We start from the raw sequence: 24,983 nt of genomic DNA on the forward strand, positions 1-24,983 counted from the left end.
ATTTCACCTTACACCCGTCAGAATGGTTAAGATTAAAAACTCAGGAGACAGCAGGTGTTGGTGAGGATGTGGAGAAAGAGCAACATTCCTCCACTGCTTGTGGGGTTGCAAATTGGTACAACCATTCTGGAAATCAGTCTGGCGGTTCCTCCGAAAACTGGGCACCTCACTTCCAGAAGATCCTGCTATACCACTCCTGGGCATATACCCAGAGGATTCCCCACCATGTAATAAGGATATATGCTCTACTATGTTCATAGCAGCCCTATTTATAATAGACAGAAGCTGGAAAGAACCCAGGTATCCCTCAACAGAAGAATGGATGCAAAAAAATGTGGTATATATACACAATGGAGTACTATTCAGCCATTAGAACCAATGAATTCATGAAATTCTTAGGCAAATGGATGGAGCTGGAGAACATCATACTAAGTGAGATAACCCAGTCTCAAAAGATCAATCATGGTATGCAGTCACTAATAAGTGGATATTAACCTAGAAAACTGGAATACCCAAAACATAATCCACACATCAAATGAGGTACAAGAAGAACGGAGGAGTATCCCCTTGCTTTGGAAAGACTCAGTGTAGCAGTATAGGACAAAACCTGAACAGGGAAGTGGGAAGGGGTGGGTGGGAGAACAGGGGGAGGGAAGGGGGCTTATGGGACTTTCGTGGAGTGGGGGGCTAGAAAAGAGGAAATACAGGACAACTTTGATCAACAGGCAGAAGTCATGAAAGAGGAAACACAAAAATCTCTTAAAGAATTAGAGGAAAACACAAACAAGCAAATGACAGAACTGATCAAAAACTTCCAGGATCTAAAAACAGAAGTAGAAACAACTAAGAAACCATAAAGGGAGACAACTTTGGAGATAGAAAACCTTGGGAAGAAATCAGGGACCATAGACACAAATATCAACAACAGAATACAAGAGATAGAAGAAAGAATCTCAGATGCCTAAGAAACCATGGATTCAACAGTTAAAGAAAATGCAAAATGCAAAAAGCTTGTAACCCAAAATATCCAGGAAATCCAGGACACAATGAGAAAGCGAAATCTAAGGATCATAGGCATAGATGAGAGTGAAGATTTACAACTTAAAGGGCCAGCAAATATCTTCAACAAAATTATGGAAGAAAACTTCCCTAACCTAAAGAGAGACATGCCCATGAATATACAAGAAGCCTACAGAACTCCAAACAGACTGGATGAGCACAGAAATACCTCCTGTCACATAATAATCAAAACCCCAAATGTACCAAACAAAGAAAGAATACTTAGGGCAGTAAGAGAAAAAGGGCAAGTAACATATAAAGGAAGACCTATCAGAATTACACCAGTTTTCTCACCAGAGATCATGAAAGCTAGAAGATCCTGGGTGGAGCTCATGCAGACTCTAAGAGAACACAAATGCCAACCGAGATTACTTTACCCAGCGAAACTCTCAATTACTATAGATGGAGAAACCAAGATATTCCATGACAAAACCAAATTTACACAATATCTTTCTACAAACCCAGCCCTACAAAGGATAATAGAGGGAAAACACCATTACAACGAGGGAAACTATACCCTGGAAAGAGCAGGATATTAAGCTTCTTTCATCAAACCCAAAGAAGATAATCACACACGTATAATATTAAAATCAAAAATTGGAGGCAGACTGGGAGCGCACAGCTTGCTCCGGTGGCAAGGAGCTTAGGTTCCAGTCCTGAGGCCTCTGGCGGGAGCCCTCAGATCTCTCTGCTTCTTGATCCAGATCAGCTTGGGCAGCAATGCCACTTCTCCAGGTCCTGCAAGAGGCAAGAGGGGCTTCCAGAAGACCGGCTGGGAGGAGTCAGTGTGCTCAGGTGAATCCAGCTGGCCCCAGCAGGAGCCTTCAGGTATCTGCTTCGGGATCTGAACAGCCTGGGCAACAGCACCCTGTCTCCAGGCAGTGCAGGAGGTAAGCTGTGTACCAGAGGCCACCTGGGAAGAGGCAGCTTGCACGGGTGTGTCCAGCATTGACAAGACCAACTAACACCAGTGAGAACTAAACGGCAAAAGGCAAACGCAGGAATGTCACTAACAGAAATCAAGGCAATATGGCAACATCTGAACCCAATTCTCCTTTACCAGCATGTCCTGGATACCCCATCACACCAGTAAAACAAGATTTGGATTTAAAATCACTGGTCATGATGCTGGTAAAGGAACACATGAAGGACATACTTAAAGAAATTCAGGAGAAAATGGATCAAAAGTTAGAAGCCCGTGCAAGGGAAACACAAAAATCATTGAAAGAAATTCAGGAGAATACAAAAGCCAATAAGGAGGAAACGCAAAAAACACTTAAAGAAATACAGGAGAAATTTGGTAAACAGGCTGAGGTCATGAAAGCGGAAACACAAAAATCTCTTAAAGAATTACAGGAAAGCACAAACAAGCAAGTGAAGGAGCTCAGCAAAACCATCCAGGATCTAAAATCAGAAGTAGAAACAACTAAGAAAACTCAAAGGGAGACAACTTTGGAGATAGAAAGCCTTGGGAAGAAATCAGGGGACAGAGATGCAAATATCAACAACAGAATACAAGAGATAGAAGAAAGAATCTCAGATGCTGAAGATTCCATAGAAACCATGGACTCAACAGTTAAAGAAAATGCAAAATGCAAAAAGCTTGTAACCCAAAATATCCAGGAAATCCAGGACACAATGAGAAGACCAAACCTAAGGATTATAGGCATAGATGAGAGTGAAGATTTACAACTTAAAGGGCCAGCAAATATCTTCAATAAAATTATGGAAGAAAACTTCCATAACCTAAAGAGAGAGATGCCCATGAATATACAAGAAGCCTACAGAACTCCAAACAGACTGGACCAGAACAGAAATACTTCCCGTCACATAATAATCAAAACACCAAATGTTCTAAACAAAGAAAGAATATTAAAGGCAGTAAGAGAAAAAGGCCAAGAACATATAAAGGAAGACCTATCAGAATCACAGCAGACTTTTCACCTGAGACTATGAAGGCTACAAGGTCCTGGGCAGATCTCATGCAGACTCTTAGAGAACACAAATGCCAACCAAAACTACTATATCCAGCAAAACTCTCAATCACCATAGATGGAGAAACTAAGATATTTCATGACAAAACCAAGTTTACCCAATATCCACAAACCCAGCCCTACAAAGGATAATAGGAGGAAAACACCAATACAAGGAGGGAAACTTCACCCTGGAAAAAGCAAGATAGTAACCTTTCATCAAACCCAAAAGAAGTTAACCAATCAAATTTAAAAAAATAACGTCAAAAATGATAGGAAGTAACAATCACTATTCCTTAATATCTCTTAACATCAATGGACTTAATGCCCCAATAAAAAGACACAGACTAACTGACTTGGATACACCAACAGGACCCTACATTTTGCTGCTTACAGGAAACACACCTCAGGGTCAAAGACAAACACTACCTTAGAGTAAAAGGCAGGAAGACAATTTTACAAGCAAATGGTCTCAGGAAACAAGCTGGAGTAGCCATTTTAATATCAGATAAAATTGACTTTCTGCCCCTTCTTCTATGAGAGTGCTCCCCCCCCACACTCACCCACTCCCACATCAGCTCCCTAGAATTCCCTTCTGTTGGGGCCTGGGGCATTGAGTCTACACTAAACCAAGGGCCTCCCTTCCCATTGATGCCAGATAAGGCAACCCTCTGCTACATAAGCAGCTGGAGCCATGGGTCCCTCCATGTGTATCCTTTGGAACTGTACCATTTCTCCATACTTCCTAAGCCTACTCTTGATAACACCATCAGGGACATATCTATAGCAAACAACCTACCTCATCATCCACATCTGTGTGTCGTGTATACACATCATGCACAATGTGTGTATGAAGAAATTCTGTTTATGTTCATATTAGCACTTGGGGGAGCCACAACCATGAGTCCTGTCCACTGTTGTCACAGCATGCATCACTGCCTACTCCCCTGTCGCTCTGCTGCTCAGAGAGAGGGAAATTCTGAATCAGCTGTGTTTACAGTAAAGAAAATCCTGATTGTCACTAGTAGGTTGAAATTTCATTTGAAGATGTGGCTTTTATTATCATTGTAAAAAAACAAGAACAAAGCAACACAGTACAGGGGACATCTCTCACCATCCCTGTTTCTTTCTTATGTGGCTCTTTTGAAGTTAATTTTATTTTTTCTACTTTTTATTAAGATTGTTCTTTGTTAACTTTGGGCATGATTACTCTCATAGTTGTCTCTCTTTTATCTTTACCCTGCCAACATCCTCTCCTTCCTACAAGTCCCTTCTCATAGCCACATTCAAGTCTTTTGTTTTGTGGCTCACTGAGTTTACACAGGGCTCTTAGCATGACCATAGTTATGGATCCTGGTGAGCTCACCAGTGGATATGTAACCAAAAATGGTGCGCCCACACCCCTGAATGTATCAGTAGCCAATATTCACTAGAAAAGGGTAGGAGTAAGACCATACCAATTCATGCCTAATTCTAGATAAGCGATGTGTATGTGTATGCATGATGAGAATGTGTATGTAGCTGTGCGTGTGTGTGATTTTGGAGCACACTATGTTGTGGTTTATGTGTAGAGTCAGAGGACCTCGCCTTCTACCTTTTTTTGAGCCAGGGTCTCTATTTTTATGGCTTCTTACACCAGACAAGGTATCCTGTGAAATGTAACCAGGCCATGGTGGTATATACCTTAAATCCCAGTACCCAGGAGGCAGTGGCAAGAATATCTGTGAGTTCTATGCCAGCTTGGTCTACAGTTAAAGTTTCAGGAAAGTCAGGGTCACAGAGAAAAACACTGTTTTGATCTTCCACCTAACCCCAGTTAAAGATTCCTGTAGGAGCTCTGGGAGACACTCAAGCTCTTCTTGCTTTTACATAGAGCTCTGGGATTGTCACTCAGGTTGTACAGCAGGCATTGCTTCCCATGGACCTAGCTGCCCTGTCCCATTTCGTATGTATGTAAACACAGAGTGATAACTAGGTCTTAGCACCTTTGCTGCTCACTTGGTTAGGACACTAGTCCCTGTGTCCCCACCTGCTCTTTGAATTCTGTGTTCTTCTCCATCCGATACTTTGATCACTTCTTTTCCTCCTCGTCCTTCTTTTATCCCTTTTATTTCCTCCTCCTCCTCCTCTCCTCCCTCTCTTTCTCTTTTCTGAAATGTTCTCTTTGGAAAGGGCAATATGTACTTTGCTCAAAGCAAGCATATCACTATTTTTGGAAGAAGACAAACCTATAAAAGAGACAGGGGCAGAACTCAGACATAGGAGGAAATGGAAGACACCCTGGTACATTGTAGTTAAAGAGGACAATATGACAAGAGAAGGAGGGAGAGGAGAGAAGAGGAGGTATGCATATGAACCAACCAACCAAACAAACAAACAAACAACACAAAGCAAAACAGCATGATTTAATAATAAGGGAGTCAGTCAAAAGTAACAGAATTGTGGAGAGGAACATCAGGCGGACAAGTTAGCCATAGAATAGAGGTTGGAGGAGAATTAGCCATAAAGAACATTAATCCTTCTTTACAGAATTCTAGGATGAGAATGAGAATCGTTTTTTTAAAAAAGGAGTGCAGAGTTATACCAATACTTGTTTTTCTTTTTTCTGTTTTTTCAGATTCTAAGACTTGATTATGTTTAGTAGCCATTATGTGGGAGCTACTTAGAATATTTTGAAACCTGTGTGTTATGAGTATAGCTAAATATCTTACTTTTTCTGCATAAGGGGTCAATCCTAGTCAACCACACAACGGCATATTTCATTCATTATCTGTTCAATAACTAACCACTGGTTACTTATTGCTTAGTAGATACTGTTGGATCTAGTAAACTTTCGTGAACTGTACTATCTAGTAGTGAAAAGACACAATAAAAATACAAATAAAAGAAATTTGCAGAGATCCATAGCCAAACACTAGGTGGAGTCAGGGGAAGCCCACAGAAGGGAGAAAGAGAAGGATTGCAGGAGCCAGAGAGGTGGACTACACCAGGAGAACACAGCCCACAGAATCAGCTAAGGAGGATGCATAGGGGCTCACAGAGACTGAAGGAATAATCATAGGTTCTTTATAGGTCTGAGCTAGGGCCTTTGCCTATATGTTATGGTTATGTAGCCCAGAGTTCTTGTGGAACTTCCAACAGTGAAAGTAGAGGGTGTTTATGACTCTTTTGCCTGACTTTGGGACCCTTTTTCTCACACTGGTTTACCTTGTTCAGCCTGGATATGAGGGTTTGTGCTTAGTCTTATTGTAACTCATTATGCTGTGTTTGGTTTATATCACTGTGAGGCCTGTTTTTGTTGGTGGTGGTTTGGGTTTTGGTTTTTTATTTTTTGTTTTTGTTTTATTGTTGCTTGTTTTTTGAAGGGAAATGGAGGAAGAGTGGATCTGGGGAAGAAAGGAAGTAAGAAAAAGGGGGAAATGCAGTGAGAATATGATGTATGAGAAAAGAATAAGAGAAAACATCTGTATATTTCAGTTAAAGTTAAGTGTTATGTAGAATATTCAAATAAAAAGAAGGGATGTAATGTTTCCAAGGGTAAAATTATATATATGATGGTGAAGAAAAGCAACAACTCTTCTTTTTTTTCAATTTCATGTATACATGCCATACATAGTTTATTAATTTATTTTATTTCATTTTTTATTTACGTTGCAAATGATTTCCCCTTTTCTGGGTCCCCACTCCCCGCAAGTCCCATAAGCCCTTTTCCATCCCCCTGTTCTTCCATCCACCCCTTCCCACTTCCCTGTTCTGGAATTCCCCTATACTCTTGTACTGAGTCTTTCCAGAACCAGGGGCCACTCCTCCATTCTTTTTGGACATCATTTAATTTGTGGATTATGTCCTGGGTATTTAAAGTTTCTAGGCTAATATCCACTTATCAGTGAGTGCATACCATGATTGATCTTTTGAGACTGGGTTACCTCACCTAGTGTGATGTTCTCCAGCTCCATCTATTTGTCTAAGAATTTCATGAATTCATTGTTTCTAATGGCTGGATAGTACTCCATTGTTTATATATACCACATTTTTTGTATCCATTCCTCCGTTGAAGGACACCTAGGTTCTTTCCAGCTTCTGGCTACTACAAATAGGACTGCTATGAACATAGTGGAGCATGTGTCCTTATTGCATGCAGAAGAATCCTCTGGATATATGCCCAGTAGTGGTATAACAGGGTCCTCAGGAAGTGACATGCCCAGTTTTCTGAGGAACCGCCAGACTGATTTCCAAAGTGGTTGCACCATCTTGCAATCCCACCAGCAGTGGAGGAGTATTCCTCTTTCTCCACATCCTCGCCAACACCTGCTGTCTCCTGAGTTTTTGACCTTAGCCATTCTGACTGGTGTGAGGTGAAATCTCAGGGTTCTTTTGATTTGCATTTCCCTAATGATTAATGATGTTGAACATTTCTTAAGGTGTTTCTCAGCTCTCCGAAGTTCTTCATGTGAAAATTCTTTGTTTAGTTCCATACTCCACTTTTTAATGGGGTTATTTGGTTCTCTGGGTTCTACTTTCTTGAGTTCTTTGTATATATTAGATATTAACCCTCTGTCGGATTTAGGGTTGGTGAAGATCCTTTCCCAGTCTGTTGGTTGACGGAAAAGCAGCAACTCTAATAGAGGAAATTTCCATGGTAACTGAGGAGAGGGCTACAATGTACCCAGAATGAACCACACATCCTAGGGCCCATAAAGATTCAGGAAATAACTAAAAAGCAGTTGATAGAAGTCAGAGGAGAGGGTGGTGTTGGGAAAGACTGTACTAGGCCTTTCATATCATGAGAAAGACACTTCCTAGTGAAATAGGAATCCATGGGAGAGTTGGAGCAGAATATCAGACATAATTATTCTGTTCTATAGTGAATAGAATTAAAAGGCCAACGGTAGCAGCAAGCACTCTAGTTAGGAGAGAACTGAAATAGTGCAATAAAGGGTGGGTGGGCTTAGACTAGGATGGAAGCAGTAGCGGTTAGGAAAAATGCTAGGTAGGGTTGGTTAATTTGGTAATGGGGCCAAAGGAATTCACTTGGGTGGATTGTGAAGATGTGAATAATAACAACATTTCATATGTTTGGTTTTATTTAATTGGAAGGAGTAGGGTTGTTGTTCACTGAAATAGGTAATGATGTTAGGACTACACCCCCAAAAACTAACTCCTTTAAGGACACTGGACTGAAGACAGCTTCTCTCTTATGGTTGACATCTACCTGCCTAATAAGGACTCTCAACTACCTCCACCTTCATCACCTGCAGGGTCATTAACTGATGGATATAATAGCCTGCTCACAGGAACTAGGTCTCCCAATTTACTCTCTAATCTCAATAAAGCCAGCTCTTCTTACCCTGCTATGTCTAGTCACTTTAAGAGCTTCCTTCTACACTTCTATACTCTGCCGAAAGTCTGATCAATTGAGTCATAATCCTGTCATAGTCTTATGGTGTCTGTGTGTCATTGTTAGTCACACACAACATCTGTGTTAGATTTTGGGTGGAGGTTATGTACAACAGAAATGAATCAATGTTGTGGACTGTAGAAGGGTTTAAAAAGTAGACTAAGGAATTTATCTGTTGACTTATAGAAGCTTGAGAGGCATGGTAGACATCTGAGTGGCATCAACACAAGTGTCTGAAGGTTTGAATATAGTCCTTGCTTCAGAGAAACACTCAAAAGTCATTAGCATACTTACAGTGTGGGTCTTCTCAGGATGGATGAGCTAAGGCCTGAGATTCAACCTGTGGCGGGGCAGGCTAACTGGCGCTGTGGTGATTAAAGGATGATAAATGAGCTAGGACAGCTAGCTTTCTTGTAACTTATGAGGGCCAAGAAAAATAATGTCCTGCATAGCCCAGTGAAGGAGCTACACAGAGAAAGGAAGTATGGAATGGAGAAAAGACTACATGATGAATTAGTCTATGAAGAATGTGTCCCCTGTTCAGATTTATGGAATAAGGAAATAATGACTTTGAAAAATAGGAAAGGGGAAAACACCCTGACAGCAAAGGAATTTGGAACATCCAGCCATGAGTTTTGCACATAGGTTTTAATGGATTTCCCTAACTTTCTGCAGCCTATCAACACCCATTTATTTATTTTTTCCCAAATGCCCTGGCTCTAAATTTCTAGTCTTTGTTTTCCTAACTGTAGAACCCTATCTGCATCACCAGCATGGCTAAGCATCCTCTGCTACAAGAATCTACCCATTGGGTATTCACATGCTGTACTGATCATCCAGTTATTTCCTAGATTCAGGCTCAGCTGTGACTATGGTTTCTCTAAGTGTGGTGGTGGTGGAAGATAAAGCTCATTTGTTTGAGCCATGGGGCTATTGCAAGCTCCTCTCTATGACTCTGCTGGCAGCCAAGAGACCTCAGAAACCCAACCTAGTCTATTTGTGATATGGTATCTGGGTTTCAGCTCCAGTACTAACAAGGTAAACCCCATGCCCATTTTTCTTAGGTGTTTGAATTCAAGGCCCTTCTTGTGTTTATAATCTTCTGCAGTTCCAGCAGTTTCAAATCTGACCTGATAGAGGGCTAGAGAGCTCACAGGGCTTAGGTGAGATAGGCCTCTAAGATGTCATCCTGAAAGACAGAGGCAAAAGGTCCAGGGTAGAGTGAAGAATGGGAAAGAGACTGTGGGAGAGTCTTCCTAGTCTCATCTCTCCACACACCTGTCTTCTACTCAGCAAAATTCCCAAAGGAAAGCTCCTGTTACAAACAAAGTAGCTAGAAATAGAGACTTAAAGTGATGACTGCAATCACCAAGAAAGACAAAGTCTTTCCTCATGGCTAGTCTGTGATGGTCAAAAGTCAGGAACACAAATGTGACAGTTATGGAAGGAAGTATCTGCTGTTTCTGGGAAGGGAGGAAGGGTTGGAATCAGTTTTCCTGGGTGTGGAAATCTGAGTTCTGAAAGTACCAGCTTTGTAGCCTCTGTGTAAAATGGTGATAATCCTGTTTCTCAGTTGAGTGTAATATGCATTAAAATTGAAGACCCTCAAGTAAGTGTTTTACAGACAGAAAATACACAAGAGAAAGGTTGATGGTGTTGATCACTCTTGTGAAGGCTTGTGTGGCCAGTCAGAGCTGCCAGATGAAAGGAGATGACTTTGGATCAAAGCAGCAACCCAACTGTGTTGGGTCTGTGGCACACTTCATCTTCAGAGAAATAGAAAATGATAGAAAGTGTAAAAAGAGTCTGCTTTCCTCTTAACACATTGGCACTGGCTTTAACCACTATTAATGCAGGCTCACTGTGAGTCATGTGATAACTTAAGGCATATTTCTGTTAGGGGTCATATCATCATTGTCTCTTTCCATTTCATTCTGGCTTGTTTGGTTTTCTTTCATTGTATTTAGCTAACCATGTAAAGGTGAACACTTTGAAAATGTCTACTTAGTACAATTTTTATTGGTATGCCTCTTTAATTATGGTGGGTTCTTAATTCCACATAAATATTTTCCTTTTCTTAAAAAAACATTTTTTAAATGTTCTAATTATATTTTGCAGAAAACAACAGACATCTTATGTGGTGGGTGATTAATCACTGCATAATAAATATGACAATAAGATAACATGTTTGAAGTATTAGGAACAAGTAAGCAAAGAGGTGTCTATTTAACAATTGTCCAGAGAGTATATACAAAGAAGATTTCTATCGTATAGTCTTAGTCCTTCCGATGAATCAGATTAGCCATCAAATAGTAATGAGGTACTAATATTACCAGAACACTGCACTTAGCATTGTCTATTAAAGTGAATTATTTCTATCATTCATTTTATTCCATTGATGTGGTTTGGATAATTGCTATATGCCCAGCTCTGTGCTAAGCACCACGAATGCAATGGATAATGTGGTAGGATGAGAAGACTATTTCCAAGCTGAGTTATAAAGACTGTGAAGGAGAGAAGAAGAGAATAGATTATGACACTGGTTTATGTGCAATGTGGAGGTTGTATTTAGCCATCAAAAAGCATGAGATTATGGTATTTGCAAGAAAATTGATGGAAATTGAGATAATACTATTAAGTCTTGCAAAGGATCACCTGTTCCCCTTCATATCTGGAATGTGGGGTTGGGGGCGGGGAAGAAAAGACATGACAAGAACATTAAGGCAGCATTATGGACAGAGGATGGTGGTAGAAGTCACAAGATGTAAGTGCGTTCAGAGTATGTGTGCATGTATGGGACTGTGACAAAGGAATCCCTCATTGTATACAATTGATATATGCTTATTTAGAATGTGTAAAATAATTCAAATGACTCCATGGGCTGAATGTTATCATGAAAGGCAGGTAGAAGAATAGACAGCCTATGCTATGGTAGAAGTAAGGTTAGAGAAATGTGAGAAAGAGCCACAAGCCACAGAATGGAGATAATCTCCAGAAGCTAAGGACAACAAGAGGATTATTTAGCAAAACCTTCAACAGGAAGCACACATGTCAACACCCTGACTGTAGCTCAGCGAGAGTGCTTTTAGACTTCTGATTTCCAGAAATGAAAGACAGTGTTATATTTTTTCTTTTTATCATTGGATAATTTCTTTATTTACATTTCAAATTTTATCCCCTTTCCTGGTTTGCCCTCCAAAAACACCCTATCCCATTCCCCCTCCCCCCTGCTCACCAACCTACCCACTGCTGCTTTCCTGTCCAGGTATTCCCCTATATTGGGGCATCTAGCATTCTCAGGACCAAGGGCCTTTCCTCCCTTTGATGTCCAACAAGGCCATCCTCTGCTACACATGCAGCTGGAACCTTGGGTTCCTCCATGTGTGCTTTTTGTTTGGTGGTTTAGTCCCTGGGAGCTTGGGGGGAGATACTTGTTAATTCATATCGTTGTTCCTCCTATGGAGCTGAAAGCTCCTTCAGCTCCTTGGGTCCTTTCTCTAGCTCCTCTATTGGGGACCCTGTGCTCAGTCCAATGGTTGGCTGAGAGCACCCACCTCTGTATTTGTCAGGTACTGGCAAAGCCTCTCAGGAGACAGCTAAATCAGGCTTCTGTTAGCAAGTGTTTGTTGGCATCCACAGCCTCTCCCTGTTCTCCCACCCAATAAAATTCTTGCCAACCAAATCCTAGAAAACATCAAATGATCATCCACCATGATCAAGTAGGCTTCATCCCGGGAATGCAGGGTTCATTCAATATACGGAAATCCATCAATGCAATCCACTACATAAACAAACTCAAAGAGAAAAATCACATGGTCATTTCATTGGATGCTAAAAAAGCATTTGACAAAATTCAGCATCCTTTCATGCTTAAAGTCTTGGAAAGAACAGGAATTCAAGGCCCATACCTAAACATAGTAAAAGCAATATACAGCAAACCGGTAGCCAGCATCAAACTAAATGGAGAGAAACTTGAAGCAATCCCACTAAAATCAGGGACTAGACAGGGCTGCCCCCTTTCTCCTTATCTTTTCCAATATTGTACTTGAGGTACTATCTCGGGCAATTAGACAACATAAGGAGGTCAAAGGGATACAAATTGGAAAGGAAGAACTCACTGTATTTCTAAAAGTCATAAATTTTTATTTTTATACCAATGACATGGAAATGTCACTCCTGTGTGGATCATTTATTTTCTCTTTTTGGGGTTGCAACTTCTATCACATATCTCTTCCCTCCTCCTATCTCTACTGGTGCCCTTTCTTAATTACAACTTAACTAAGTCTGCACACAATTGCCTTTAGCTTCTGCTCTGTTTATTCTGAGAATTGTCTGTCTCTGGCACAGAAACATGAAACCGAGAAAGAACTCTCAAGCTGGGAAATTTTTTGCTAGAGTTGGAAAATGACTACAAACAATTAAATTGCCAGTTTTTTCCAGAATGTGGTAATTCTTTTCTCAAAATTGGTGCTATCTTTATGGGGGCATTTCCTAAGATTCTTGGTTGTTGAGGACTTCTGTGTATGTCTTATGAAAATATAGACAGCCTTTGCACATCTCATTCTAGTAAATGTAGCTTTATTTATTATGAAGGAAAGAGAAATTTCTCACCATGTAGAAATATTTTATACCTTATACATAGGAAAATATTTTTAACTCTGAAAATATGAAATATGAATAGTGATCTAGTGTGGTGGGTATTCTTATGCATGAAGAGTAGTGCAGATGAAAACCTATTTGGAATTTTACAACAGGATTGCAATGTAATCTTGTAACATAAACTCAATTCCATCTAATATGCCAGTGAGAAGCATCAGGAAGTAAAAGATATCCATAGATTATTTATTTATTTATTTATTTATTTATTTATTTATTTATTCATTCATTCATTTATTTATTCGCCTACCTAATTAAATAGAAAATATCTTCTTCTCTCATACAATACATCCCAAGCACAATACCTCTCTCTCTCTCTCTCTCTCTCTCTCTCTCTCTCTCTCTCTCTCTCTCTTTCTCTCTCTTTTTCTTTCTTTCTCTCTCTCTCTCCTCTCCTCCTAGCTCCCCTACTAACCTTACCTCTCTCCCTTCTGTTTCTTCTGCAGGAAAGAGTAGGTTTCTAAGAGATAACAAGATAGGGCAAATCAATAGAAGAAGAGTTAGAGATACCACTTTCTCCCACTGTTAGGCGTCACACAGAACTACCAAGCTAATATCCATAGCCCACGCACAGAGCAGCACGTACAGAGTCTCCTGCCTTCGGAGATGAGGGATCCTACTGAAGAGGGACAGGAAATACTGTAGGTGTCAGAGAGGATGGAGGGCAGAAGGAGAACATGTCCCACTGAATCAACTAAGTAGGGATGACATGGGTCACAGAGACTGCAATGACAAGCATGGGGCATGCATGGGTTGTTATTGCTTATTTTAAAACCACCATCATAAAAATAAAAAAAAATGACAAAATAAAAGCAAGCCCATGAGCATACTTGTGATACCTTCATACTCATTTCCAAAGCCACAGTGATAACTATGGCTATGGAAATATCTATGAAGATAACTACAGAATGATAAAAGAGGGATTTGAAAGTCAGACGACATTGTCTTGTATGTGTATTGGAGTATCATACTAGTGGTTTCTATTCATTATCATAGGCATTAGATACAAATGAGTTTTGTCGTTCTTTACATTTTTGTTGCTAATCTCCAGGAATTCCTAGAATATGTCTTAATGAAATCATCCTTTTTGCTTCCCTAACTCATATTCCTATGTAGAGATTGGCTGTTTGTGTCACTCTGAGTAGGGTAGTTTCAAATGTAGCCACACTCCATGGAAGAAATAGCTCCAGAAGCCTGGGGGACTTCAGTGTCTGGGTGCTGTAGCTAGTTCATAGCAGTGGTAGCCACTTGACAGGGTGAAGGATTAAAAACTATCAAGATAGCAGAAATGAGAAACTTGAAGCTTTCACTGTTAGTGAAACTTGCTGTAGGATGGGTAGAGTTCTCAGACATAAACATGGCACCTGGTATTTATGGGCAGTAATTCTCTCACCAACCTTAACTCTCTTAGCTATGCTAAAGTCTCAAATGCGGGGAACACTCTTTGTAATTATCATAAACTATATATTTATGGAACTGCTAAGCCAATCCAGTAATTTATCAGTTAGCAACCCATAGTAATTAGGTTCTAATAAACTATAAGGTTATATTTCCACTCAGGAAATTCTTTTTATATAATTAACCTAGTTCCTACCCTTGAAGAACTAATGTTTTAAATTACAGTTGCTCATGCTTGGTTCTACAGTATACCTAAACTAGTAATAATGTGTCTGTAGGGAGAAAACTGAGTCAAAGGATAAAAATGTAGAGATGAAGATAGTGATTAAAATGATGAAACTGTTGCAGAAAAAGCAATTTGACAGGACCTCTGTCAAAAGTTAAGTGCCCACCCTACTTGACACCGATATGGGTCATTACTGTGAAGAATATATATCAGTGTTAATGCAATGTCAATCAACTCTCCAACCACCTAATAAATGTGTAAGTTCCAGAAGTCCTTAAAGTTCAACGTTCAAAACTTTGCATGTTCATGGAGTATTAACCAAAGTATTCACATCCAACTTGTGGTAGTGTCCAAAATTAAAATTAAAAAATATATTGACAATTGGAGCATTCATGGTATTAACCAAAGCATTCACATCCAACTTGTGGTTGTGTCCAAAATTAAAATTAAAAACATATATTGACAATTGAAGCATGGTAACATAAATATAAAAAGTTGTAATGAAATATACATGGCTTTTGTTAATTGATTTTGACTATGTGCAAGAACATACAATGAGGAAAAGATAGTCTCTTCAAGTTCATGGCATTAGGAAAGTTGATATTCCAAGCAGATTCACTAAAATTCTACCCTTTGCATAGCAAGCATACATGATGCAACTAAAATCAGATCAAAGGCATAAAAATGTAAGATCTGAAACTGCAAAAAGTATTGTAAGAGAACAGGGGATAGTTACATAGCAAAGGTTTGTGAAGTTCCTCAGATATGACTCCAAAATAAAATCAGATGAATGTAGGGTCTGCCCTTCTGCACAACAGAGAATACAATCCACAGTATCAACGTACACAGAGGGAGAATTTGTAGCATATGCATTTGATGAACTAGTCTTCAAATATACAAGGACCTAGTATTTCATAATAAGGAAACAAATAGCCTCACTTAAAAATGGGCAACGACTGTAAGTAGGCATGTCCAACACAAACGCAAATGATTAGCAGGTAAATGAAGAGTTAGATGTTCAACATCATGGCCATCAGGAGCTAAAATGAAAACTGTGGTGGGGTATTACCTTTAAAATAACGATTATCTAGAAGGGAAAAGTCAACAAAGGTTGATGAGAATAGAGAGAAATAGGAACCATGAATTGTGGGAATGTGAATTAATGTAATCATTTTGGGAAATGTTATGAAGGATCCTTCAGGATCTGAAATAGAAATTCCATATAATCAAGATATTTCACTTCTGGACATTTCACAGGAGCTCAGTAAACATGTTGAATATAATCTGTATTCCCCCCAAACACTATTTTTGGGGCAGTATTCAGTCTATTCCCTAGCTCCTCCTGAGAATAATCCTTTAGAAACTTGCAGCTCACAAAGCCTTTTAAGAAAGTTTTCTTTGTTCTCTACTACAAGTTGGATCTTCCAGAGGGTCACAGAATATGAACTCTGCAGTGTATTCCAAGTATCATCTCGTTTTTTGCATATTCTATCAAGTCCACTTTCCCCTGTGAAATGTGGAAAACAATCAAGGCTACAGCTTCTTTCTCTGAGTCTTTCCTGTTCCAAAAGAGTTCCACTCAGAGTGACGGGAAACAGAAAATCACTGTAAAACCTAAAGCAAGATACAGTATTTCAAGAAACAGGTGACATTAGCTTCATGTCTTCCTATATTTATAGAATTGGAAGCTTCTTAAATACAGTATCTCTAATATTTACCTTTAGCTAAAAATCATTCCAATATAATTTCCTTGACCAATTCAACACAGTCGCTGATTAGAATAACCCAACTGATGTTCTCTAACATCTAAATTTATCTTTTTAAAGATAAAATATAATTATGTTTATTGTTTGTTAGCAAAAGTTTTTCCAGTTACATTTGCTCAAAACTTCAGAAGTGTGTTTAACATTAGTAATTCACTTTTGTTTTCTTTTGCTATTACAAGACTTTGAAAGCATTTAGTTCTATCTAATTTTGTGGGACAACAATCTCAAACCTTGAGGAAACTTTGTTCATTTCAAGTATGTGACCACTGTGACCAAACTATTTCATGACAAGGAATGTACCCATGTTACTAATGTAAGATTGTTTCTATCTTTAAAATGGAGACAGTTGTATTTACTGTGAAGCTTAAATTTTTCTTAATCCCCAAATCTCAGCATGTCTTATCACTGAATCCTTTTAATTTCGTCAACACCCTAATCCTTCTGTTTGCTTAGGTATAGGATTCCTCAATATGAATTATCGGTGAGTGGCTTTGTGGCTTGTTCAGAAGCCTCTCAGGATTGCTAAACTGTGAGAAACTGCATGAAATCAACAAGGGATCACGAGTTTCTGTATTCCCAGAATCCTAAAGCTTTTCATATATAAGAGAATATTTCCTCCTTGGCACTTTAAAAGGCAGCCAGAGTCTCTATCTTTCTTTATCTAATTGTGTAGTATCCTTTAGACCTTTTCCAAGAGGACAAGTAGCTAGAAGTTTATAGATTTCACATCGACTAAAGGCACAGTTGTTAAGCTAGCAGAGGTTCAGCATTTCTTCATTCTAATCCACAGATTTGGCACAGAACTTCTTGCACTTGCATCTGAGATCATCTCCCCAGAATGGTTAGAAAGCAGCAGCAATATACCATGAATGTTGAGCAAAACGTGGCTGAGCAGGTGAGTACTCCAGACAACTTTTAATAGCCTTCATGTCTAATACTCTTGATTTCAGCATTTAACTGTGCAGGGGCTTTTTAACTTTACTATTGCAGAGGAAATCCGGTTGTCATTATCATAGATGTGTCAAGTAGTGTGCCAGACTATATTTGTATATTTTTGAATATCTGGGAATTAGCCTCGATGTATGAATGTTAGTATGTATAGCAAAACATATGATAAGTTGCCTGCAGGGAAACCAAAATCAAATCAACTTGGTTATATGATTTGAAGAGTCATTGTAATAGCAAATATTGTGATATTATTTTTATTTTTACGTAGATGAGTCCTTTTTAAGCACTTATTGTTTATTTTCCCACAGAAATGTGTCTACTTATAATCAAGGTAGTATCACATGGTGGAGAGTGCTTTGCTGATAATATATTATTCTGCTGATGCAAATCAGGCTTTTCTCAGACTAATGAAAACATATCTGAGTGATCTCAATCTCATTTCATACTAAAACCAATGCCTTGATTTCACAAATAAGGAAACTGAAATGTTTATGAGTGCATGCAGCTATCCAGACTCAGAAACTGAATTTTTCTCTCATATAGTCTTTATAAAAAATAAACTACTTTTCATTTCACCATTTTTGTCACGACACAGGAAAATAATTTTTTTTGACTAGACTTTGTATATAAACTAACAGCAAAGTTAGAACTTCCTAGAATATTGTTTTATTACTCTAGGAAAAACATGAGAGCAGTTTAGTTTTCTAAAACTAGACTCTTAATACATGTAATTTATATTTTCCCTGGGATTTCAAGAACCCTGCACATCATTGCTTTAACCTCATATGTTCTGCAGTTTGGTTATGACCCCATATGTAGCAGAATGTGATTTATAGTGCTTATTCACAATAATGAAAATATTGATTCAATTCAGTTCTTTATGTAATGTACTTATATTACATAATATAATGTAAACCAAGAAAACATATATTTGTCATATATGAGACAAAATTCCATGATGACAAAAAGAAAGAAAGAAACCAAGAAACAAAGAAAGAAAAGAAAAGGAACAAAAAAGAAAAAGAAAGAAAAAGAAAAAACAACCAAATAAAGTAGGGGGTTGAATCCATCATGAACCATTTTTGTACCGTTTTCCAGGTGACCTGAACATTCTTGTTGTACTTAAACTTCAGACAAAGGAGCCTTGTTTTGAACAATTATATGGTATTTATATTGGGAACCTTAGAAAATCATTAAAAACTAATGCATCCAGAATCTTGCTTAGAGAAAGTGTTGCTCTTTCTTCAAACTTAACTTAATCTAATCCTTCTAGTTTGTTATTTTATCACATGAAATTATTATCAAACAACCAAAGCATTTCTTCTAAAATTGTAATTATATTAACTGAATATCAATTAACTCATACCTTATATTACTTACAATTCAGGGAGCTGACAGGTTATACTATTATTAAACTTTCTGTAAGAGGCTGCTTATTGGAATTGCCTCTTGTTCCTCAAAAACGTTTATAGTTTTCCATGTGTGAATTCTATTGCAATTTATGAATTTAGGCAACTTATGTACTTCATTATTAGTGTGAACAGTGACACACATGTGCCCATCATGAGAAAGCACAAGCTTTCTCATGATATTTCCTTGTATATTTGTTTATTTTCATATATATTTATGCATATATACTCTTTATATATTTATGTATATTTCTTTATATATTCATAACTAATAGTGGGTTGTTATTTTAATAGATTCTATGGTTGATTATTCAAGATTCTGCTACTAGATTATCTTGTAAATGCTGGGAATTTTGTCTTTACATTTTTCTCTATCTATAAGTACTGAGGAGAAAAATATTTCAAGAAAACAGTCTTCACTTCTCCTTTCTTTAATGGGCAGCCCTCGGGCCTCACTGTTAAAACATTATTTTGAGGTAAACAGTTCACATTCAGGAATTATCCCATTGATTTTAGTTCATGAGAAGTCATTTAGCATGACCACTTTTGTTGGAACTGGCTCTTTATACTTGTTCAATTGTCCTGAGGAAGCTATTGATATGATCAATCTATTGTCCTTCTTTTATTTTTTTATGTGAACTAGAAACATATCTGTATCGACATTAAGCCACTATACTCATAGAATTTACCTAATTCTTCCTTTGGACCATGCTACATTCATATTATTTTGCTTTATGTACTATGTTCCCAGACCACATAAATCAGACCCACTCTTAAAGTTTAAAACTTGCTATTTGCTTTTTTATTGACCTTCTGTCTCTTTGTGTACAGTTATTAAGGAATCCATACTGTTCAACTGAAGGAACACACTGTGGCTGTAGGTCACACCATGTGACATGTGAGCTGCATCGGGTAAGGTCTGAGAAAGGTGGTTAGACACATCTATTGTTTCTTAGAATAACTTAAAATAACACAAATCAAGTCCTACTCCAGCACTTCTAATAGGCTCCTGGAACATCATAAGGTCTCCCACAAAGTGATAGCACTAGATTGTGTTTCTGTAAGATCACATAGATTAAAGCTAATTTACTCTCTCTGTATATTTTAGTGAGATCCTTGTATTTATGCTTGACATGCAAAATATGATTAATAATTTTAATTACAAGTGTTAATATTTAACTTGAAAATCTAGAAAGAATGAACAATGAGATCCTTGTATTTATGCTTGACATGCAAAATATGCTTAATAATTTTAATTACAAGTATTAATATTTAATGTGAAAATCTGGAAAGAATGAACAATGAGCAAAAATAAACAAAAAGGTTCCTGCAAAGTTCCATCTTCCAAAGACAACTATCTAAATACACCTGCACTTTTATACTTGCCACTGCTAATTAGAAAAATTATCTACTTTGAAACATTTGTACCTGATAATATTATGATGATTTTTAAGGCAATCTTTTTAATATGAAAACATTGCTTTAATACAGAAGGGAGCACTGAGGGATTTTGTTGTCCTTACAGAATTATATATATTGTGTGTGTGTGTGTAAGGGGAGACATTTGTATATCCCTAATAGCATTTAAGAATAATGAAATATATTTGTCTTCTAATTGAAATCTGTTTCAGATACACATTGCAGAAATAATCACTCTTGTAATGCTTTTCAGGTTACGAAAAGCCCGTGTTCCCTCTGGAAAATATTCCTAATATGCCTGTTGGCTTGTCTTGTTGCCACAGCTATTACAGCTCTGGCCTTTTACTTTGGCCCCTTTGGCAACTCCACCAATACCACCATCGTCATTCACACAGATGGAAGGTCCTGCCAAGATCCCTGCACCTCTCCCACGACACCATCTCCTACCACAATCCCTTCACCTGGACCTGAGACTACTCCATCTCCCACTAATACAACCAGCCCACCCTTGCCTACCACCTCACCCACGTTTATACACCCACGTTTATGACTAGTACCACCCCAGAACATGACGTTGAAATTGAATATGAACCAATAGCATGAACCCTCAGTCTTCAAGCCAGATCAATATTCTCATGGAAAGGGGATGCACGTATCCAAGATCCTGCTACGACAGCCCATAGCGCATGGCTGCGTTAGGCCTAGTTCTCTACTAACCTGTGCTGCTTTCCATGTGGTGATCGTCTTGGACTGATTACTTAATACCTGAGAAAGATATGGCTTCAGCAATTCCTGCCATCCTCTGGAAATTCTCTCCTTCTGAGACTTTCCGTGTCAGGGGTCAATGAAAAGGGATTAGGGCTAGGACTTAGCAGCTAAGTTAATCATGTTACTGCTTATGAATTCTAATTTTTTCCAACTTCCTTGAGAGAGTTGGGTGTGGTAAAGAAGCATCATGGAGGGCAAAAGAGATGTAGGTCTACTTATAGCCACTGGCTATCCAGGGGTTGGTAACTTGGCAAAGAGTACATGTATTGTTGGGCACTGTGAAAGACAGAAGCACTCTTTGCTAGCCCGTGTACTAAGTCTTAGTTTGTTAAGGTGTCTTCTGCCTTACTTTTTGTTGTTCTAGATTCCATACTTGCAATTTTCAATAAACCTAATCTTGCATGCCATACCCGAGTCTTATATTTGACTTCTCAGCAGCCTAGTCCACTTAGTACAGCTCATCTATGAATGACACCCCCACTATGTTAAGTGATTAGACAAGCAGAATTCCAATAGAATCTGAATGATTCACATGGGATAATACAAAAAGTGTTTTATTACCTATTTTGTACTATCAATCTTCTGGGAATTATTTTTATTAATTTTATATATATATATATATATATATATATATATATATATATATATATATATATATATATATATATTTCAAATGTTTTCCCCTTTCCTGGCTCCCCATAAGCCCTCTTCCCTCCCCCTGTTCCCCCATCCACCCCTTCCCACTTCCCTGTTCTGGTATTGCCCTATACTGCTGCACTGAGCCTTTCCGTAACCAGGGGCCACTCCTCCATTCTTTTTGGACATCATTTGATATGTGCATTATGACTTGGATAATCCAAGATTCTAGGCTAATATCTGCTTATCAGTGAGTGCATACCATGATTGATCTTTTGAGACTGGGTTACCTCACTTAGGACGATGTTCTCCAGCTCCATCCATTTGTCTAAGAATTTCATGAATTCATTGTTTTTAATGGCTGAATAGTACTCCATTGTGTATATATACCACATTTTTTGTATACATTCCTCGGTTGAGGGACATCTGGGTTCTTTCCAGCTTCTGGCCATTATAAATAGGGCTGCTACGAACATAGTGGAGCATGTATCCTTATTACATGCTGGGGAATCCTCTCGGTACATGCCCAGGAGTGGTATAGCAGGGTCCTCTGGAAGCGACGAGCCCAATTTTCTGAGCAACTGCCAGACTGATTTCCAGAGTGGTTGTACCAATTTGAAAATGGTATCCTCCAGCAGTGGAGGAGTGTTCCTCTTTCTCCACATCCTTGTCAGCAACTGTTTTCTCCTGAATTTTTGATCTTGGCCATTCTGACTGGTGTAAGGTGAAATCTCAGGGTTGTTTTGATTCACATTTCCCTAATGACTAATGATGCTGAACAGTTTTTAAGATGCTTCTCAGCCATCCGAAGTTCTTCAGGTGAAAATTCTTTGTTTAGCTCTGTACCCCATTTTTAATAGGGTTATTTGGTTTTCTGGGGTCTAACTTCTTGAGTTCTTTGTATATATATTGAATATTAGCCCTCTATCTGATGAAGGGTTGGTGAAGATCTTTTCCCAATTTGTTGGTTGCCAATTTCTCCTCTTAAAGGTGCCCTTTGCCTTACAGAAACTTTGTAATTTTATGAGGTCCCATTTGTCAATTCTTGATCTTAGAGCATAAGCTATTGGTGTTCTGTTCAGGAACTTTCCCCCTGTACCGATGTCCTCAAGGGTCTTCCCCAGTTTCTTTTCTATTAGCTTTAGAGTGTCTGGTTTTATGTGGAGGTCCTTGATCCACTTGGAGTTGAGCTTAGTACAAGGAGATAAGGATGGATCAATTCGCATTCTTCTACATACTGACCTCCAGTTGAAACAGCACCATTTGTTGAAAAGTCTATCTTTTTTCCACTGGATGTTTTCAGCTCCTTTGTCGAAGATCAAGTGGCCATAACTGTATGGGTTCATTTCTGGGTCTTAAATTCTATTCCATCGATCCACCTGCCTGTCTTTGTACCAATACCATGCAGTTTTTAACACTATTGCTCTGTAGTATTGCTTGAGGTCCGGGATACTGATTTCCCCAGAATTTCTTTTGTTGTTGAGAATAGTTTTAGCTATCCTGGGCTTTTTGTTATTCCAGATGAATTTGAGAATTGCTTTTTCTAACTCTATGAAGAACTGAGTTGGGATTTTGATGCTTCTTGTGTTGAATCTGTATATTGCTTTTGGCAAGATGGCCATTTTAACTGTATTAATCCTGCTGATCAACGAGCATGTTTACCTTCCCCTTACTCCTCTGAGAACTACTTTTTCCCTGCCCCCATCCTTCCCAAGCATCCTGGAGGTTATTTTTTTTAGGTGTTTTTCTTCTTTGCTCTTTGAGCTTCGCTCAAAGTTGGGCTTGCCCTAGAATATGGTAGTTGACCAGGGTCACATCTTTAAGTCTTAGGAATGGGGCTTGCTCTGGAATATGGTAGTCTACAAGGGTCACATCATTATGTAAAGTTGACTCTCCATCTCCCAGAAACTATGAAATGCCAATAGCTCCACATTCTGTGATGGCATTTCCTATCCATCTTCTCACCTCTATGCTGGAATTTTTATTTCGATTTTTTTGGTCTGGCTGGTGTTTATGCAGGTCTGATGCGTGCTCTCACTACAATGACTATAAAGTCATTTGTGCAGCTCCTCTGTTGAGTATTGGACACACTGATTCCTTGCAGAGAGCAACCACTGCTGCCTCTTAGAATGGCACTGCTTCAAAGATTCCCAAGCCTTGGGCAGAGGACTGTGATATGAACGTCCCGTTTAGCGCTGAGAATACTCCACAATTTTTGACCAGTTGAAGGGTTATTGCTCTCTTTATTGACATGCATTGCAAGGAGAAGCTTTTTCTGATGAATTTTAAGAGATATACTAGCATATGCATACAAAGATAAGAATTTAGGAGGCAGTTTAGTACTGTTAATTAGGAGAATAATAATATTAGGCTCTCACCAGAGCTCATGACTAAAGAAGTCATGGGTTTGGGGTTCTGTTAATAGTACAGGGCTTGATTTCTCTATCTTATGGAGCAGGGTTTAGATCTAGTCAGAAAATAGTTGGTCACACCCATTACATTTGTGCAATTATTTGTGAATAATTATTCACACATTACTTTCATGGGTGGACATATGTTCTTGCTTGCAGTGTTTCTAAGTGAGATAGAGGCATATTATTTTTCTTCTCCAACAGCATACACAGCAGCTTACAGTACCATGAACACTAGCCAGGAGGGGTATACTGCAATGAGAATTCCAAGACGAAAGAGGGATGCTTGTGGACTTGACTCAGTGTAGCTTTCTGCTTGTTAGTTCATTAGCCACTACCTACCAGCTAGCCAGAGAAGTGCCTTCCTAATCACTTGTAATTAACTGATTTTTATTTGTTTTAGATTTCCATGCCGCCACTGAGAGAAGCAAGATGTTCATCAAAGTAATTTGTAAAAATTAATAAATGCTTACTGACTTACATAGAAAAGATCTTCATATTAAAGAAATAAACTGGCAACCATTAAAAAATACACAATGAATGTTTCAGTCAAAGATTGAATGTAGGACAAGATGAATACCTGGATTAAAACAGAAATTGAGAATACAAGGGATAAAATAAAATTAAAAGCAAAGACACGGCGAGCGGCAGCTGTGGCGGCAGCAGTGCAGCAGTGGCTGGTCCAGCCGAAGGGCCATCAGCAGTGGACCCAAGGCGACACAGGGTCCAGATAGGTCCTGCGCCCACGACCACTGACCTTCGCTGACCAGCCGGGCTGCAAGCAGCTGAGGATTTGCGGTGCCTTTCGCTGCACGGAAGCCACTTCAGAACTCGGCCTCCTGCCATTCAGGAGAGGCTCACCTCCATCTTGGTTTCAGACTCCAGAGAGATTAGACAGACTGAGGTACACAAACAT

The 24,983-nt window shown here is 38.7% G+C and overlaps 2 protein-coding genes across 2 annotated transcripts in view; both read left to right on the forward strand.

Annotated features, from left to right (window-relative positions):
* The window catches only part of C13H18orf54 (chromosome 13 C18orf54 homolog), a 624,273-nt gene that overhangs the window by 230,371 nt on the left and 368,919 nt on the right, over window positions 1-24,983 (forward strand). The window lies entirely within an intron of this gene.
* Window positions 17,315-20,802, forward strand: LOC127664079 (dynactin-associated protein-like). The gene is made up of 3 exons (XM_052155968.1): window positions 17,315-17,371; window positions 19,665-19,745; window positions 20,506-20,802. Exons 1-3 carry the CDS (start codon window positions 17,315-17,317, stop codon window positions 20,800-20,802), a joined length of 435 nt encoding a protein of 144 aa, XP_052011928.1.

This window comes from Apodemus sylvaticus, chromosome 13 (assembly GCF_947179515.1).
Source record: "Apodemus sylvaticus chromosome 13, mApoSyl1.1, whole genome shotgun sequence".
Classification (NCBI taxonomy): Eukaryota; Metazoa; Chordata; class Mammalia; order Rodentia; family Muridae; genus Apodemus; species Apodemus sylvaticus.